This window comes from Danio aesculapii, chromosome 9 (genome assembly GCF_903798145.1).
Source record: "Danio aesculapii chromosome 9, fDanAes4.1, whole genome shotgun sequence".
In the NCBI taxonomy this organism is placed as follows: Eukaryota; Metazoa; Chordata; class Actinopteri; order Cypriniformes; family Danionidae; genus Danio; species Danio aesculapii.
The window spans coordinates 37,997,422-38,016,906 of record NC_079443.1 but is presented as its reverse complement, the minus strand read 5'-3'; the positions used below and the strand labels follow the sequence as shown (position 1 = coordinate 38,016,906).

The window sequence follows — 19,485 nt, the reverse complement described above, 5'->3', positions numbered from 1 at the left end:
TATTAATTATGCTCCATAGAGTTATAAGATACATAGCAAACATGATTTGACAAAACACAACTTCCAGAATCTCTCCCAGTTCAGTGCTGGATTCAGTTAAAATCTCCTCAAAAGAGCAGCTCCAACAAGCAGAAGCTGTGAACTCTAAGGCCACAACCTGTACGTGTTTTTATTAGTTAAAATTGATCTATTACATGAACAGTGTCTAGCATTAACGGTATGCTGTAGCAAGGATGTAAACAATGGGAAAGGCAGTTTGGCACTGCTAGCGATTTAGCTACAAATTCATATTTATCAGTCAAACTGCTATAAACACACACACACAACTTCACCAGCGCGTGCGTGTCTCTCTATGAGGAGCTTTTTTTAATCTCATTATCTCAGATAATGAACTCGCAAAATAATTCATATTACTTACACATGCATATTCTGAATATGTGTGAAAGACATCATGTAACGCGTTGAGTTACATGATAAAAAATACAGGAGAGCTCGCCTAACTCGTGTAGCAGCAGAAAAATCAATCAAGGCTCACGCAGGTCGCATCCCACATCTTGTGCTTTATTCTTCTGTCAACAGCGTCACTGTATATTACAGAACAATAACTTAATCCGAGCAGCAGAGAAAATAAAAATAAACATCGCACGCAGGTCGCATCCCACATCTTGTGCTTTATTCTTCTGTCAACAGCGTCACTGTATATTACAGAACAATAACTTAATCCGAGCAGCAGAGAAAATAAAAATAAACATCGGTCCCGCGCACATGCATTTCTTGTGTTACACGCATCTACAGACAATTCACACACACACACACACACACACACACACACACACACACACACACACACACACACACACACACACACACACACAGAGAGACACACACAATGGCGATCTCTCTTAAAGGAGCCGCACCCCATTTTCACTTGTTACAGACACTTGTCAGATTTTATTTTAGAGAGCAGGCATGAGGTTGACTGACTGTTTACACAAGCACGCGCATGACGTGGGGCTGATCCGCGAATCACAGCACATTATGACAGATGACCAATCAGTGTCACTTGAGGGTGGGCGTTCTCAGAGGAACTAGGAAATATGACAGTCGTTTTCATGTTAGCTGAGTACCTGTATATAATCAAAGTAGGATTTATTAAAAAATAACATGATTTCCTTCAAGTGAAACATGAGTACACATTGCTTTGCATCTTATAAACACAAGCAAACCTTAAAATTTCATTCTGGACCACCCCTTTAATAAAAATAATATATATAACTGTGCAATGTTGGTTTTAACATTGGTAATATCAATGTGGGTTTTAAGTCAAATTAGCACTAGAACACATTTTTAATTGTTGCAAATGGATTACGCATTTATCATGTAATTCATCACTTATTAAAGCATACTTTGAGTGCAGCCATCATGAACCAATGTGAAGACAAAAAAACATAATGTTCAAAGTGTGCATGGTGCTACTGTTCTACCAGTAACAAGCATTTAATAAAAGCAGTGACAGCACAGCAAATGACAAAATGGAACAATGTTTGGGTTGATTTCAGTCATATAATAAAATTCAAATGATCAGTTTTGACTGGTACATAACATAATAAAAGTCTGATACATATAAAACAAATCACAAATGCTGTATAAAATACAAATCAGGGTGTCTGTGGGGTCTTAAAAAGTCTTACATTTCAAAAACTACATTTTAGGGCTTAAAAAAGTCTTAAATTCACTGAAATATTGTGTTGTAGGTCTTAAACTATTTTAAACAGGTTTTAATTTTCATTTGTCCATGTAAAGCTACACAACTGGACAAATACCAATCTAATCATCAACAATCCATCTCAATAAATCTCTTTACAAAGCTTTATTTATAACTTAATTTTCCAATATGGTTTGATTATCTTCTTTACAGTAACATTTGTTTAAAAGTTCTCTGTGTATTTGTAGACCATATTTGTTGAGGACACTGACTTGGACAAGGATTTAGTTTATTATAGTTTTTAAAGCTCGCCAAATAAAAAAAACTCAGAAAAACATGTTAAAAAAAAAAGTAGAACTTAAAGTATATGATACATATAGGATTATTGACACATTATTTAAAATTAGTGGCTAGAAAATAACTAAATTGTGTATATTTATTTATTTTTTTTGATGAGAGAAATATTTTTCATTGCTATTTCTATTTCCATAAGCTAAGCAGGGCTAAGCCTGGTCAGTACCTGGATGGGAGACCACAGGAGAAAACTAGGTTGCTGTTGGAAGTGGTGTTAGTGAGGCCAGCAGAGGGCGCTCAACCCGTGGTCTGTGTGAGTCCTAATGCCCCAGTAAAGTAAAGGGGACACTATACTGTCAGTGAGTGCCGTCTTTCAGATGAGACATTAAACTGTGATCCTGACTCTCTGTGGTCATTAAAAATCCAATGGCACTTCTCGTAAAAAGCAGGGGTGTAACCCCGGTGTGCTGGCCAAACTCCCTCCATTGGCCCTTACCCATCATGGCCTCCTAATGATCCCTATCCACCGAATTTGCTCTATCACTGTCTCTCCACCCCTCATGATTGTGAAGCGCTTTGGGTGTATGGCCATACACAATAAATGAGCTATATAAATACACATTACATTACATTGGCCATAAAAAAAAAATCATCAGTGTTAAGCTCTGTATAAATCTGAAATTTCATTTATAATGGTCCTAAAAGTCTTAAAGGGGACCTATTATGCCCCTATTTACAAGATGTAAAATAAGTCTCTGATGTCCCTAGAGTGTGTATGTAAAGTTCCAGCTCAAAATACCCCACACATAAACTCTTTATAACTGCCACTTTAAAGCTTTGATCCTAATTGTGCCGTTTTGGTGACTGTTGCTTTAAATTCAAATGAGATTGTTCTCTTTTTTTAAAAGAGGGCGGAGCTACAAATGCCTGCGTATCACCCAAGTGGCAACATCTCGCTCTCCCTCGTGAAGCTGATACGGAAGTATTAGCTAATATTACACTTCATGACAATCTTTTGGGATTATTTCCTACAATTATCAGATAAATTGGCATGCTGTGTGCACTTAATCATGCTCACAAACCATTCAAGTTGCCTCCATTTCCCAGCTGAGTGAAATTATATACTTATATATACTATATTTTTAAATGTATTGTCTTTGTTTTATTTAAGATCATTTATGTTTTTCTTTAGTCATGTAATGCACTTCAGAATCTGACAGATTGATAAACTGTAGGCTCTAGAACAGTCATCTGAAATGTTGTTATACAGTGTTATGCCTGGATTTCATCAAAGGCCTTGCATTAACTAACACAGACTATATCTGAAGTATTTGGAAGTAATTTGCGTTTTCCTCCTATAGAAAAAACGTCATAAGAACAATGCTTAGGGGCTTAATGTGTTACAGCACTGTTTTTAAAAGTCTAAACAGTTCATTGATATAGTATACAACCAAGCACATGTGGACACACAAAGGAGTCGCAGGTAATGAAGTATTAATAAAGTATAGTAGACTAACAGCCTACGCTAATAAGGGAGAGATCATCACTAGTGGACGGGGGAGAATGTCAATCAAAGTGTTTCTGCAGAGTTTTATGAATTGTGATTATAAAAAATATAATTAATACATTTTTACCACTACAAGCTGGATATATTCACAGATTCTTGCAACACAACCGTGTTTAAACCGCTTATAAAAGTGTTTTTTGCATAATAGGCCCCCTTCAAATTAAAAATTGATGAAACTTGCAGAAATCCTGGACATGACATAACAAATTTCACCTTTACAGTATGTAAATGAATTCATGAAATTCTGAATTTCCCCACAGGATTGACCTACTGTTGCTTTTATTTCTCACAGAGAAAGAGAAAGAACATAGTAATTTACGCCACGGTCATGTGCCACACTGAAATCCCCTGCTGTCCCTGCAGAGGTTTGCCACCCAGAACCAACATCAAGTCCGGCATGTGGAGGAACATCTCATCCTCGCTTTCCTCTGTCAGCTCACAGCTTTTCCTCTTCTCGCCAACAGCCTCCTGATTCTCAAAGGTGAGACAGCTGCCTTTTAGTTTAGAGTCTTTCAGTGCGATGCTAATATCTGCTAAATACTTCTTACTCTCCTTGTGAAAAGTCTGGAGCTCAAAGCAGGGCTCCTGTAAAGTGGTCCGGGATGGTTGGCACTTGTTCTTGAAGGGTCTTAGCTTGTTCTTGATGTTGTGAGAGTTGGGTATTTCCCTGTAATAGATGCTAGTTGGTGTTGTTGGCTGGAAACTTTGGCCTAAGCCAACGCTGCAGTGATGGATCCGGTACACAGAGGCAGATCCAGGCAGCAATGGCAGCTTCTTCCAAGTCTGGGTTTCCAGATTGAACTTCCACAAACTGTTCTGAGGGGAACTCTGGGTTTCACCTCCTCCAAATATCAGTATGCTGTCCTTAAACAATACAGCTGAGTGACCAACCAGCCTGGACGGACCTGAACTGCTGGGTATGAAGGAATAATAGCTGTATTAGAACGTGTTTTCAGACCTGTAGATTGTTTTAAACAGAGACACAAGGGAAAGTTCACCTAACAATGAGAATGTTGTCATCATTTACCACTTTACCAGAATTTTTTAATTCTGTTGAACAAAAAAGATGATATACAGTATATTGAAGAATGTTGAAAACCTGTAACTATTGACTTCAATAGTATTTTTTTCTAAATATGGATGTCAATGGTAAGAGGTCCCAAACATTCTTCAAAATATTTTATTTTATAATAAACAGAACAAGAAACTCAAACTGGTTTAGAACAAAAAAGGGTGAGTAAATGTTGACAGAATTGTCATTTTTGGGTGAACTATCCCTTTAAGGCATGGGTCTCAAAGTCGATTCCTGGAGGGTTGCAGCTCTGCACAGTTTTGCTCCAACCCTAATCAAACACAGTTGATTCAACTAATCAAGGTGTTCTAGACTACTAGAGACTATTACGTAGGTGTGAGTTGGAGGTGGTTGGAGCTAAACTATGCAGAGCTGCGGCCCTCCAGGAATTGAGTTTGAGACCATTGCTTTAAGGTAACAATATACTAACAATTTCATTTTTAGTAAGTCTTTCATTCAAGTTGTAAAAAGAAGTTTGAAATACTTCAGCATACGGTTAGTGAATATCCCAGGGCCACCCATGCCCATGTTATTTATAGTTTGTTTGTTTTGTATCAGCTAAATCAGGGTCTTACATTTGTTAATATTGTTTGGTTTCACTATGCATCACTTTAAAGTGGTCTAAAATGTTTTTGCAGTTTACATATGAAGAGGAAGGGCTTTTTAAGTCTTTTAAAGGCATCAATCTCCAAATATGATCATCCTTATGCAAGGGACGCTCATACTATCCTAAAGGTAAAGCAATCTATTAAGGTTCTTGTATAAACATCCCATTTACATAGTAGGAAAAAGACATACAGTATTTATTTTATTTTGAATATTTGTATAAATGATAAAAATACACTTTTATAATAATTTCATAATATATGGGTCTAATATATTCACTTGAAAATGGTTTAAATTTTATGTGACAGTGATTTACAAACTGAAACTGAGTCAATTTTATTAATGCATACAGTGAATAACTGTACAGGGTTCATAAACATTTTAACTACTAAAATTCCATGACTTTTCCATGATTTTCCCTAAACTTACAAGTAAAATTTCATGATCTAATGTTTCTTGCAATGTCTACATATGCGTGGCAAAAAACAATACATGTTCAAATTTATTACAGCATATCCTAAAACACACAATAATCTATTTTGTTTCAATTTGTATTTATTTATTCATTTCTTTTCTTTTCGGCTAAGTGCCTTGATTAATCTGGAGTCGCCACAGCAGAATGAACCGCCAACTTATCCAGCATATGTTTTACGCAGCAGATGCCCTTCCAGCTGCAACCCATTACTGGGAAACATCCATACACATTAATTCACACACATACACGAGGGACAATTTTGGCTTACACAATTTACCTATACCACATGGAAACCCACGCAAATACGGGGAGAACATGCAAACTCCACACAGAAATGCAACTGACCCAGCAGAGGCTCAAACCAGCGACCTTCTTGCTTTGAGGCGATTGTGCTATCCACTGCACCACCGTGATGCCCAATTTATATTTATATCTATGTAAAGTTTATTTAGATAATGCTTACACCGCCCTAATAATGTGAGAGTATGTGATTGGCCAAGGACTGAAAAGAAGTAAAGGCAGCTAACCTATATTCAAGTATGCAGATATCTGTTTTCCATGACTCTTCTAAAAGCTTTTCTGTTTTTCCAAAACTTTTCCAGGCCTGGAAAATGCCATGTCAAAATTCCAGGACTTTTCCAGGTTTTCCATGACCGTATGAACCCTGACTGTAAGTTGACTTTGCAAGAATTCCATACACGTTGCTTTAATTTTTTTCAGTTTTTGATTTTACATTACTATAATGTGCTATAGAGTTTTGTTTTGTAGACTTTTTTGTTACATCTAATGTTGATAAATACTGTTTATTGAATGTTTTTTCAATTTTTTATACAGGCCAATACGCATGCACCTACAGTTGAAGTCAGAATTATCCCCCCTGAATTATTAGCCCCCTCTTTATTTTTTTCCCAATTTCTGTTTAACGGGAAGATTTTTTTCAACATTTCTAAACACAATAGTTTTAATACTCATCTCTAATAACTGATTTATTTTATCTTCGTCATGATGACAGTAAATAATATTTTACTAGATATTTTTCAAGACACTTCTATACAGCTTAAAGTGACATTTAAAGGCTTAACTAGGTTAATTAGGTTAACTAGGCAGGTTAGGGTAATTAGGCAAGTTATTGTGTAATGATGCTTTGTTCTGGAGACTATCAAAAACAAATTAGCTTAAAGGGGCTAATAATTTTGACCTTAAAATGATTTTAAAAAAATTAAAAACTGCTTTTATTCTAGCCGAAATAAAACAAATAAGACTTTCTCCAGAAGAAAAAATATTATCAGAAATACTGTGAAAATTTCCTTGCTCTGTTAAACATCATTTGGGAAATATTTTAAAAAGAAAAAAAATTCAAAGCGGGGCTAATAATTCTGACTTCAACTGTATATTTTCAGTCTTTCGATAAAAACATGCATTAAAATATCTACTAATAAAATTGGGCCACTGGTGTAATAATAAGCAGTTAATGGACTTAGCCAAGATTGATGCATGACTGGCTTGAAGGTAGGGTTGCACAATATATAGTTTCAGCATCGATATCGCAATGTGTGCATCCGCAATAATCACATCGCCGGATTTACAATGTTGAGTCTGGATTGTGGTTGACCAGGAGCCACACATTACAGGATGTTTAGTCACTGCTTAGATTAGCCATAATAAAGTGAAGGTTTATAATTTGCATGTGTTTTTAAGGTCTGTGACGGAGAGTTTAAAACATTTGGGCACAAGAAATTATGACTTTTGGAGGCATAACAAAGATTAATTGCATTTATGACGATGATACTATGAAGATGACATAGTGTTCATTTATTGTACAGTTACAGTATGAGTTTCTTAGAAAATTTTTGTTTTGTTTCATGTCCAAATATCTGCATTTCAAACCTAAAACAGGATTATTTAGCTTGTTTTAAGGAAAACCTCACATAATTTTGACTTTTTATTTCTGAAAGTGAAAAATAAAATCTATATTTTTTAGATATTTGGACTAGAGACAAGGCAACCCCAAGTAATTTGCATTGTGATTAATCAATTTCTGTACTTAAATACTTGTTAGACTCCCTAGAAAATATGAAATAGAGAATTCAAACCATCTAGTGAAACTGTATTCATGTCACAATATTTATCGCAAAACAATTAAATATCGCCATGTCAGATTTTTCCAATATCGTGCAGCCATATTTGAAGCTATTAACTTCAGAAAGTTTGGCCAATCTCATGATTATAACTTCCCCACACAGTAGCCCACAATTAAAACTGAAAATTGACTAAAACAGGGAAGACTACAAGTATTTTCAATGTTTTTGTGCAGTGGACTGTGGCCACTTTCCTATCACAGTCTAGCTTCCTACAGTCAGCCATTGTTTTACCAAGATACAGAGCTGTGTTCATTAATGGATGATCCTCCTGTTGCTTTTAAACCGGTTTAAAAACTGACTTAAGAGCAGCAGCAGATGATCTATGACTGATGCATTGAAAAATACATCGAATGTTGTTCAAGAAACTCACTGGAATTTGATGCAGCTCCAAGTTTGACTGGCAGAACTCCAGCTCCACAGGTCCTTCTGTTCTCTCAAGCCCTGCAGGCCACCATAGAGGTACATCCATTCCCCGTGTGTCACAGCTGAGTGACTGTGTCTGGGACCAGGCCCAACTTGTGCGCTGCTTCGCTGAGACCACACCCTGGATTCTACAGCAAGATGTAGAAAATCAAATTTTTTTTAGAAGAATCACCTGGCTGTGTGTAAATTATAGAAATTACAGTGGAGATCAAAATTAGACAACAATCTACAGTTTCCAAAATTTTGAGGTTTAAATTTGAAGTTATCCTTACAAGAGCAGATCCATCACTTGAACCACATTAGTTATAACGTAAAACGCCCATATTGATGCTCTAAACTGGGTGGTAACAACTTCTTTAGAGAAGAACGCCATAATTTATTTGTGCAAATTATATTGTTTTACACGCACACGCATTTAAAAAAAATTTAATATTAGTTTTGATAAAAACATGCACTCGTTTTCCATATTAATTGAAATATATGTAAATGGCACATATAGGGCCTGTGTTTCCTTTACAAATATTAATGAAATCATTACATATTCTATTTTAAATGAACATAAAATAACTTACAAAAGCTAACACATATTCGAATATCATATATAAATCATAGAAATAATTCAATAATGAGGCCATTTTTTTCATTTTAATTTTTAAAATTAAAAAATTTAATTTATTATTTATAAGGAAATGAAAAAAATCCTACTTTAATAATATTAATGATGATGATGTTGATGATGATGATTATTATTATTACGTAGGATATTGTTTATTTACTTTTAATTTTTTGAAAAGTCTACTCGACACATGCAAACCACTGCAGAAATGTTCTAACCAACAGGCCCCTGTCATATACAGTACAGATACTTAATAAATAACCTACAATAAATTAAATGCATTCATGTATGCTGTGTTTTTTTGTTTTCACAAGCTTCGGAGACTTAACATAAATTCTGCTTTTAAAAAATACGAAAACCTATATCTTTCGTCATGAGCCACGGCTGAAGTATTCAAACATACCTTGTGGTTTACAGGCAAAAGAAAGACTCAACTGATATTGAGAGTTTGTCTAATGTGTGTGCTATGCAGGTATGTTGATTAATATCTAAGAAACACTAATGCTGAAGTGAATAATTACCATATTTTTATTTAAGGAAGATTATTTATTGTATTATTATGGTGGCTTGAGAAAGCCAACATACTGTTATACTATATAAACTTATTCTTCTTCTTCCGTTTCGTCTTAGACTATCTAAAGAATGCATCTCCTCCTAGACCGTTCATACTACAACCACTAAACTAACTCCACACCTTCAAACTATACTGAATTAAGTTGCCCGACGGTGAAACGCACTTCTCAAAAAATTTACCTACACATCGCTACGACACATAGTGCAAGCTCTGTGATTGGTCATCTTGGTAGTGGTGACGAGCATGGGTGGTACTGACACCCGCGAGCGAGTGTTTACAAGTGTCGAATCACATGAAGGAGCTCCAGATGGAGACTTTTGTTTTGTGTTTACCTTATGATTAAAGTTGTTGTGTGTCCGCAGGTACATCCGCCTCTGAATGAGCGAGTTTTAGCTACTTGTAGCGTTTCTTTGCTGGTAACTAAATACCAGCAAAGAAACTTAACACAGAGAAACATAAAAACCTATTGCCAGCTAGCGTTTCAGAAGTGTTATTGCAGAGCAACACAAGTAGTATAAATGCACGACTACACGCAAGCCAGGCTCCGTGGGTCACGCCAATCACTCGACTCAGAAGTATAAACCAGCCTTAACTTCAGTGGAGCATGTTGTGTGGACAGAGAACTGGTCCAGTGTTATCTAACTGGGGAAAGACTGAGCCCAATATGTGTGCAGAATCAGTAGAGGTGGAGGAGGAAGTGTGAAGGTTTGATATTTTCTGCAGCAGGAGTTGGGTTTTTACATGGCAGAGTGAATGCAAATATTTATCATAAGCTCTTTCAACAACATGTGGTTCCTTCCCTGAATTCACCACCCATTCGTGCAGGACAATGAGCCCTGTTACATATCACACAGTACTGAGTAAAGGAGTTCCTTTAAACTGAAAACACTGCAATAATGAAATAAGGAAATGAAAGCCCAGAAAACATTTGCCAATTATTTGGTGACAATGTTATGGTTGAGAAAAAAATGAGTAAACTCTGAAGAGACAGAAGAAGAGCTGATCAAGATCACAGCAGATCAATATCGATATTCTGTAAGAGACTAGCGAAGTCTGAAAGAGACTAGCAATGTCCTATGACCTGTGAGAGACTAGTGATGTCTGTGGGAGACAAGTGATGTTTGTGAGAGACTAGCGATGTCCTGTGAGAAACTAGCGATACTCTGTTAGAGACCAATGATATTCTGTGAGAGACTAGCAATGTCTGTGAGAGACTAGCGATGTCCTGTGAGAGACTAGTGATGTTTATGAGAGACTAGCGATGTCCTGTGACAAACTAGCGATACTCTGTTAGAGACCAATGATATTCTGTGAGAGACTAGCAATGTCTGTGAGAGACTAGTGATGTCTGGGAGAGACTAGCGATGTTTGTGAGAGACTAGTGATGTCCTGTGAGAGACTAATAATGTCTGTGAGAGACTAGCGATAATCTGTTAATGACTAATGATATTCTGTGAGAGACTAGCAATGCCTGTGAGAGACTAGCAATGTCTATGAGAGACTAGCATCCTGTGAGAAACTAGTGATGTCTGTGAGAGACTAGCGATGTTTGTGAGAGACTAGTGATTTCCTGTGAGATAATAGTGATGTCCTGTTAGAAACTAGCGTTATCCTGTGAGAGACTGGCGATTACTTGCAATGTGAGAGACTAGCATCCTGTGAGAAACTAGCGATATCCTGTGAGAGACTAGTGATTACTAGCAATGTGAGAGACTAGCATCCTGTGAGAAACTAGCGATATCCTGTGAGAGACTAGCGATTACTAGCAATGTGAGAGACTAGGTATGCCATTTGACCTGTGAGAGATTAGCGACATTTGCAAGAGACTAGTAATGTCTTGGAGAGACTAGCAATGTCCTGTGAGAGACTAGTGATGTCTGTGAGAGACTAGCAATGTCCTGTGAGAGACTAGCAATGTCCTGTGAAAGACTAGTGATGTCTGGGAGAGACTAGTGATGTTTGTGAGAGACTAGTGATGTCTGGGAGAGTCTAGCGATGTCCAGTGAGAGACTAACTACTGTATGTTTGTAAGACTAAAAATTTTAACTAAAATTCCTAATCCTGAATTATTAAGATTTTATTAACCCAAGTCATGGTTTCCACTATATTCATTCTTCCATGGCGGGCCGCCACACCAAAATTGATCCCGCCATGGCTACATTGCAGCTTCTCCTTCAAAACATTCAGCCGTGTTTTTGTTTTTTTTAGTAGCGGGAGATGATCACACCAAATCATATTAAAAGTTAAGTGAATTATAACCGCGAAAACTTTTCTGTAACGGTAGTAGTGCTGTGCGTTATTTATTTACCCTTTAGGTTACGTGCTGACTGACTGACTGGCTGACTGACAGGTGAGTGATGCGTAAGGCCAGCAGACACTACGTATAACAGTTTTACTTTACTTCAGGGCGCATTAATGCCACTCTGTAGGTCTATTGGAGATATTCATAACTATTCCTAGCAAATCTAATAAATGTTGGAGACATACTTGTTACATAAACACACTAAATCGCACTTCAGCAGCGTTTATTAAAGAGCGCAAAAGAACATCTGCGCTTGAGCCGTATATTTGAGGGGGCATGCAATGAGTTTTGTGCACAAGCAGAGGAAATCGGCGTGCAAGCAAAGAGATTTGCATGCTCGTAGGCTATTACATAAATGCGAACGCGATCTTGTAATGCTGCGTTCACAACATTTGTCATTGAAATAACGCCACAGGTAGTTGGTAGCTCTGTGTAAAAAAGGCCTGCCGCCACAGCTGGAAAAAATCCTTGAGGAACCACTGCAAGTATTTACCCACTCTTCTCTACTTTTGAATGTTATACAGTGTAAGTAAATGTTCAATGTTAGGATTTTCCTGCTTACAAAAAAAGCATGACTATGATAGTGAGATAAATATGATAATACTTACCAAAATCAAATTTCCAGAATTCCTTTGTTGATCCTTTTATATCAATATATCCACCATAGATGTACATCGATGACCCCAAGATGACAGCACTGTGACCTTTTCTGTTCCCTGGTGTCACTCCCTACAAAAACAGTTTGCTGTATCAAAAAAGATCATAAATGTTACAGCTGTAACTCTTTGTAAAACATTCTGTTTACCTGTAAGGCCACACTGTCAGCTTTCCAGTTAATCCAGCACTCTTTACCTGCAAAGAATATAGAACTGAAGAGGTAAAAACAGCAATAATCATACACTCGTGCAGCTGAAGTATTGCTGTTATTAAAGCAAAAGGGGACAGAAATAAATACAAATTCCGATTTTTTTATACAAATAACCATTTAGAGTGGTTCCAAGTTCATTTATTTTCTGAAGACATTTTAAAGAATGTTGACACCCGGTAGACACTGTCATTCATAGCCATAATTTGGAAAAATATTATGAAAGTCAATGGCTACCAGGTACTTTAAAATATCTTTTGTTGTGTTCAACGAAAAAAAATAACTGGTTTGGAACAAGTTGGTAAATAATGACATAATTTACATTTTGGGTGAACTATGTAATATGAAGTGAAGTAAAACAATATATAATATAACTTTTAAATGGATTTAATAAAAAAAATACCTGTATCAAATACCCAAAGAGGTGTTTTTGAGTTAGAATACGATGAATCTCTCAATCCTCCAAACACATATAAAAATCCCTAAGAAAAAAGTCAGAAATTCAGTTATTCAGTTATAGCACTTATTTAGGTGCACTGATAATAACTATTCTGTGCTGAAGTAGATACTACAGAAATCAAATATAATTTATACAATATGGACCAAGAAAATCAAATGTAAATGCTACAATATTGCTCAATGCAATGGATAAATAAAACTTTTTAAAAAGTTTACTTGTAATTGTTTGTTTACAATGAATCTCAGAGGAAACATCGAAGTGAGAAAAGCAAGTAAAACCTAACTTTGATATTCATGTTCCTATCATGCACTGAGAAACACTGGGCATGCACTTTTTTAAATATTTACACTGTTTAATGGTTGCATTTGCTGTTAATGTAGTAACTTCTATATTATGACATTTGAGGTTCTTTTATAGTCAAAAAAACAAACTCATACCGAAAACAACTTGACTGTTACAGTTATTGTGTATTGTGCATCAAGTATTGAGTTCTCTGTGCTCGGTTAGGTGTACACCCCATTATCTCAATTATGTTAGTATGTCTTCATGTTCCAACAAAGATATACACTCACTGGCCACTTTATTAGGTACACCTTACAAGTGCTTTAATCCTTCGTAGCATAGATTCAACAAGGTACTGGAAATATTCCTCAGAGATTTTGGTTCATATTGACATGATAGCATCACTCAGTTGCTACAGATTTGTCAGCTGCACATCCATGATGCGAATCTCCCTTTCCACCACGTCCCAAAGGTGCTCTATTGGATTGAGATCTGGTGACTGAGAAGGGCATTTGAGTGGAGTAAACTCATTGTCATGTTCAAGAAACCAGTCTGAGATGATTCACGCTTTATGACATGGTGCATTATCCTGCTGTAAGTAGCCATCAGAAGATGGGAACACTGTGGTCATAAAGGGATGGACATGGTCAACAACAATACTCAGGTAGGCTGTGGCAATGACCCAAAGCTTAGTTGGTATTAATGAGCCCAAAGCGTGCCAAGAAAATATCCCCCACGCCATTACACCAGCACCACCACCAGCCTGTGAGAATGGATTCATGCTTTCGTGTTGTTGATGCCAAATTCTAACCCTACCATCCGAATGCCACAGCAGAAATTGAGACTCATCAGACCTGGCAACGCTTTTTCAATCTTCTATTGTCCAATTTTAGTGAGATTTTAGTGAGCCTGTCTGAATTGTAGCCTTAGTTTCCTGTTCTTAGCTGACAGGAGTGCCACCCGGTGTGGTCTTCTGCTGCTGTAGCCGATTCGCCTCAAGGTTCGACATGTTGTGCGTTCAGAGATGCTCTTCTGCATATCTCGGTTGTAACAAGTGGTTATAGGGTATATGCCGAAGCATGCTAATAGGACTTTTAATTTGCCAGTAACCTGGGTTAATCGTTTCCGGTGAACTGTATGCCAATGCAAATTCGGTGAGTTTAAGGTCTGTTTTCTTTAAAAATCGGCGATCCCCACTGGCTAAGTGATATCCGATATAAAGTGGGTCTCAGATTGAACAAGAAGCACTGCATTAAATTACATTTTCCCCACCATGTCTTTATAATATGAGCATTTATTTTACCCCAGTATATTCAATGGAGCTTCTGCACTAGCCTGCCGATTCTGACGGGCGTGTGCGAGCAAACGGCTTTTTGTCTCGTTTTACGCTTGAGCAACTAAATGAATGCCAACGTCTGTTTAACTGATTGTATTTTAATTACATTACAACATCGATGCTGTAAAAGGAACCGTATAAAATGGAAAAAACTCACAATAACCGGTCACCGGAAGTTTAGCAGTATGGGAAAAACACTAGCTCGGTATATACCCTATTTGAGTTACTGTTGCCTTTCTATCAGCTCGAACATGTCTGGCTTTCTCTTCTGACATCAACAAGGCATCAGAACTGCCGTTCACTGGATATTTTGTTCATAGTTACTTAAATCACCTTTCTTCCCCATTCTGATGCTCGGTTTGAACTGCAGCACATTGTCTTGACCATGTCTACATGCCTAAATGCATTGAGTTGCTGCTATATGATTGGCTGATTAGAAATTTGCGTTAACAAGCAGTTGGACCGGTATACCTAATAAAGTGGCCAGTGAATGTATGCTGTGTTGTTTACTTAAATGTTTTTAGGTAAAGAATACATTTCAATAGAAATACATTCTTCATGTAAAATTTACAAACAACGTGTACTTGAAACAGTATTACAAAGAAAACATCAAATGATTAAGTAATAATTATTTAACAAACAACGTTAATTTACTTAGTTAAGCAAACTTAGTTAAGCAAATTACACAAAGTAAATAATTTTTTTTTCTGTGTACAATTAAGGATATATAAATATAAAAATTTGATATGTAAATGTGATAAATTGTCAGTCTGAAATGTCATATTGTTCATGCTGTGACTTTCAGTTACCTGGTGTGCTACCATAGTGTGCTCTTCCACTTCTTCAGGTGCTTCATCGCTATCACAGGGAAGCTCAACCCAGTCGTTACAAACTAAAAACATTTAGAAATGTCCCTTAAATTCAAATCATCCAATTCTTTAGAATCCATATACTGTGTAATAAATAACAAGCACAAGCGTCAAATGCCTCAGATAAATAGCAATGACTTACCCACATTGTATTTCCAGAAATCTCTGAGTGAGCATTTTTCTCTGCCACCTAGCAAGTAAACATGTCCTCTGTGGGCACAAGAAGCATGCTTGTAACGATCACATGGTGCAGGGCATTGCTGAGGCACTGGAGTCCACAAACAAGCACCACTCCCCTGGTTCATGCTTGGGCTCCGAGAGTCTCATGGGTTAACCTCTATGGAGAAAAGCACAAAATACACAGGGAATACTAATGAAGTCAGTTTAAGTACTTCCGTGAATAGTCGGACAACAATATTGCGATGAAAGGAATTTTTATTATGGTGTCAGGTGAGGCATTAGGTAAGTGTTGAGCAAATATTTGACAAGAAAACACTTATACAGTATTTATAGTAAGCAATGCTGCATGTTTTACATCATGCACTGTAGTTCAAATGGACAAAGTTCGATACAAAAATGTAAATACTGAGAAAAAATGTTGAGAAATATATTGCGGTTTAGATTTTTTTTTTTTTATCCTTATACAAAGTAGTTGTGTTGAAACTCTTGTAATTCAAAGAAGAGGAGCAGCATCAAATGTTCAATATCTAAACACACATTTTGTCCGGTGCATGGATCTAAAACATCATTGAAAGTAGTGGAATTAAAGTCTGCACACAGATAAATGCACGGTTTACACCTCCTCGAAAATGTATTTATTTTACGCACCACCTGAGACCATAAAACAAATGAAAACTGCATAAAGTTAAAAAAAAGCGTTTTTGTGTCTGTTCCCAAGGTTACTTAGTGCACACCAGCACCTGTTAAAACAATAAAAATCCCCATATTACATCATAATATGTCGGCCTACGCACAACACACAGGCAAAAAAACAAAACATGTAATAACATATTAATTTCACCCTAAGGAATTGTAATACATGTTAATGGTAAAAGATCCTTCATGCGAAACACTTTCCTTTCTGTCCTCACTTTAGTGTCTCTCTTTATAAATTTAGACAGACAAATAAACTCCAGTTTGTGGGAGAATCTATAGTCTCTATGTGCATTAATATCAGAATGTTTCAATGGCAACAATAATTTAACAGAATCTACATGATCAGGCATTTTATATATATATATATATATATATATATATATATATATATATATATATATATATATATATATATATATATATATATATATATATATATTACATAGGCCTACTATATGATTATTACACTTTCCGTACAAAAACATTATTAATGTAAGAGATACAAAAAAAAACTTTAATACATTTTATATACTTTTCTTTCATATTTGTATCCATAAATTATATAAATGTTTGAAAAAACAATTAAAAATCAATTCCTCATTTATACGAAGAGGATACACGTCTACAATTATGTTTACTAAGGGATTCGTCATAATTCTCTCAACGTAAACATAATGTACTTGCACACCAATAACGTACAAGAAAACATTCCGTTTGTCGACTTAAAGTGTATTTGTATGTTGCAGACCTCGGCATGGTCATAACAGACTTCACGCCCAGCCCGTTATGGCTTACTATCAAGTTACGTTATTGACATAAGTGCGAACTAAAATATTGATAGCTCATCGATTTACAATGGACAACGTATTTATGATCAAAAAGTTACGTAAGTTAGCTCGTTACGTTAACCAAATAAAGTCGTGAATGTGTTACATGACTGCGAGGAACTGTTTCAAAGCTTGATAGCAACGAGTGGTGGTAAAGACACTTCGAAAACGCGCGATTGTTATGTTATTGCTAAATGTGAAGTTAATTAGAGTTTGTTTTGAAAAGTACTCTTAAATCCCTTACCGCTTTAAATCGTCTGTGAATGTTTGTTCTCCCGTTATCTTCATTGAAAAAGATGAGTGAAACAGAGGTATGTGTAATGTATCGCTGCCAGACTACAAGAGGGAGGGACGAGGGAGGATCTTCTGAAGCGTTTCTTCTCTCTCAGGGGTCTGAACAAAACACTCTCCCACTTACAAACCAACACAACCTCGTCCACTTACAAAAAAGCCAGAACATTAACAGTTATATCGCACATATGATGCTTGCTGCACGAGAACTTTAAATTTTACTGAAAACATTCAAGATGGACCGTTATCAAGACACCTTACGAGCGTCTACAAAAACACAAGCACAAAACGTTATGACTTTTAAAGAACTATAGACTTTTTTAGACACCTCAAAAATACTAAATACAAAATATGCCAGTTAAAAAGCTGTTACTGTAGCGCCCTCACCACCTGATGAGAGACGAAAATATGATAAAACACGGAGCTGCTGCTGCCAGTCACGTCAGAGTCTGTGTATTGTTTTGTTTTTTTCAATGAATGCACTTAATTTTATACTTTCACAACATTGTAAAGCATATAAAAACATCTTCACAGATATATATGTTGTCCAGTGTTTATACGCACCTTTACTTTATTTAGAACAATAAGGACATTTTATAATCAATTTTGCTAACTGGTTTCGTAATAACCTTGTATTGGTAGACTAATTATTTACTTCAGATGGTCTTCTCTTTAAAAGGAATTGTTAACAAAATATAATTTCCCAAACCATGTTTTTCCTAGTTGTAAGAATAATAAAAGATCAATAAAAGCCCTTTTCCAGAAGGATGTTGCATCGAAACCAAATGCAATAGCATTCATTTATTCATTCGTTTGTTTTCGTCTTAGTACACCTGGAGTCGCCACAGCGGAATGAACCGCCAGCTTATCCATCATATGTTTTACGCAGCAGATGCCCTACCAGCTGCTACCCATCACTGGGAAACATCCATACACACTCATTCACACTCACTCACACACATACACTACGGACAATTTACCAAACTACCCAATTCACCTATTGCGCATGTCTTTGGACTTGTGGGGGAAACTGGAGAACCTGGAGGAAACCCACGCGAACACAGGGAGAAGATGCAAACTCTACACAGAAACGCCAACTGACCCAGACGAGACTTGAACCAGTGACCTTCTTGCTGTGAGGCGCCCATGCTACCCACTGCGCCACCGTGCAGCCCATGCAATAACATATTGGAATCAATTTATGAGTGATTGGAAAAAAGTCTGTCTTCTGCCTAATTGCTATTGTTTAACTAACAAGGTTTAAGAGATTTCGTTTAAACTCCTTCACAGAATATCCTGCCAAACGTTTTTTATCTAAATTGAAAAAATATATCGATGTAAGGTTGGCCAAATGTAATTTACTTTATTGCTGTCAATATTGATGAAAATATTAGTTTAGATTGGAAAGATGGACTTTAGACACAAACTCTAGACACAAAAAGACATTTTTTATAAATTTCTTTATTTTAATGGCCAAATTTTATCTTCATAAATGTCATTTTTCAGGTGAAATCTAAATTTTATTGCCATTAAATAAATGAAGTAAAGCATTATATTGAGTCCACATTACTCTCAAAAAAATCAAAAAGCTATATGAACTGTTCAAGCCTGTATATTGTTTAATGTATTCCTGTGAAATTGTTCATATCTCCCCCTAGCTCTTGAAATTTGTAATAAATTAATAAATTGCAATAAATTTAAAGTAAAAAAAAAAACTTATTTTCTTTTACATAAAAAGAAATGTACACATTTAGAAAAACAATCTAACTTTGATTTTCAATTTCTAATAATTTGTAACCACTTCATTACAAGTATAACTAAAACAATCAATTGAAAAGGAAATCATATTTGTAAAAGGTTATCATGCTACAGGGGTAGTTCACCCAAAAATTTAAATTTCACAA

The 19,485-nt window shown here is 36.1% G+C and overlaps 1 protein-coding gene across 3 annotated transcripts; it reads right to left on the bottom strand.

The window, feature by feature from the left end:
- Positions 1–651: 651 nt before the first annotated feature.
- Positions 652–17,625, bottom strand: si:dkey-3d4.3 (ras guanine nucleotide exchange factor F). Of its 3 annotated transcripts, none has more exons than XM_056465643.1 (8): positions 17,535–17,625; positions 15,730–15,924; positions 15,528–15,610; positions 13,044–13,122; positions 12,581–12,627; positions 12,384–12,504; positions 8,231–8,411; positions 652–4,479 (listed from the first exon to the last, which is right to left on the bottom strand). In XM_056465643.1, the coding sequence occupies exons 2-8, from the start codon at positions 15,890–15,892 to the stop codon at positions 3,882–3,884; spliced, it is 1,272 nt and encodes a 423-aa protein (XP_056321618.1). In that variant the 5' UTR covers positions 15,893–15,924; positions 17,535–17,625; the 3' UTR covers positions 652–3,881. The 3 variants fall into 3 exon arrangements, with proteins under 3 accessions (XP_056321618.1, XP_056321619.1, XP_056321620.1); XM_056465644.1 differs by having other exon boundaries at positions 652–4,476; XM_056465645.1 differs by lacking the exon at positions 17,535–17,625 and having other exon boundaries at positions 15,734–15,853.
- Positions 17,626–19,485: the final 1,860 nt, after the last annotated feature.

Coding starts and splice junctions, on each gene's coding strand:
- si:dkey-3d4.3 (XM_056465643.1), bottom strand. CDS start 15,892: ATGAACCAGGGGAGTGGTGCTTGTTTGTGGACTCCAGTGCCTCAGCAA. Junction 13,123..15,527: donor ACACTATGGTAGCACACCAG/GTAACTGAAAGT, acceptor CTTTTTTCTTAG/GGATTTTTATATGTGTTTGG. Junction 12,505..12,580: donor CTGACAGTGTGGCCTTACAG/GTAAACAGAATG, acceptor CTGTTTTTGTAG/GGAGTGACACCAGGGAACAG.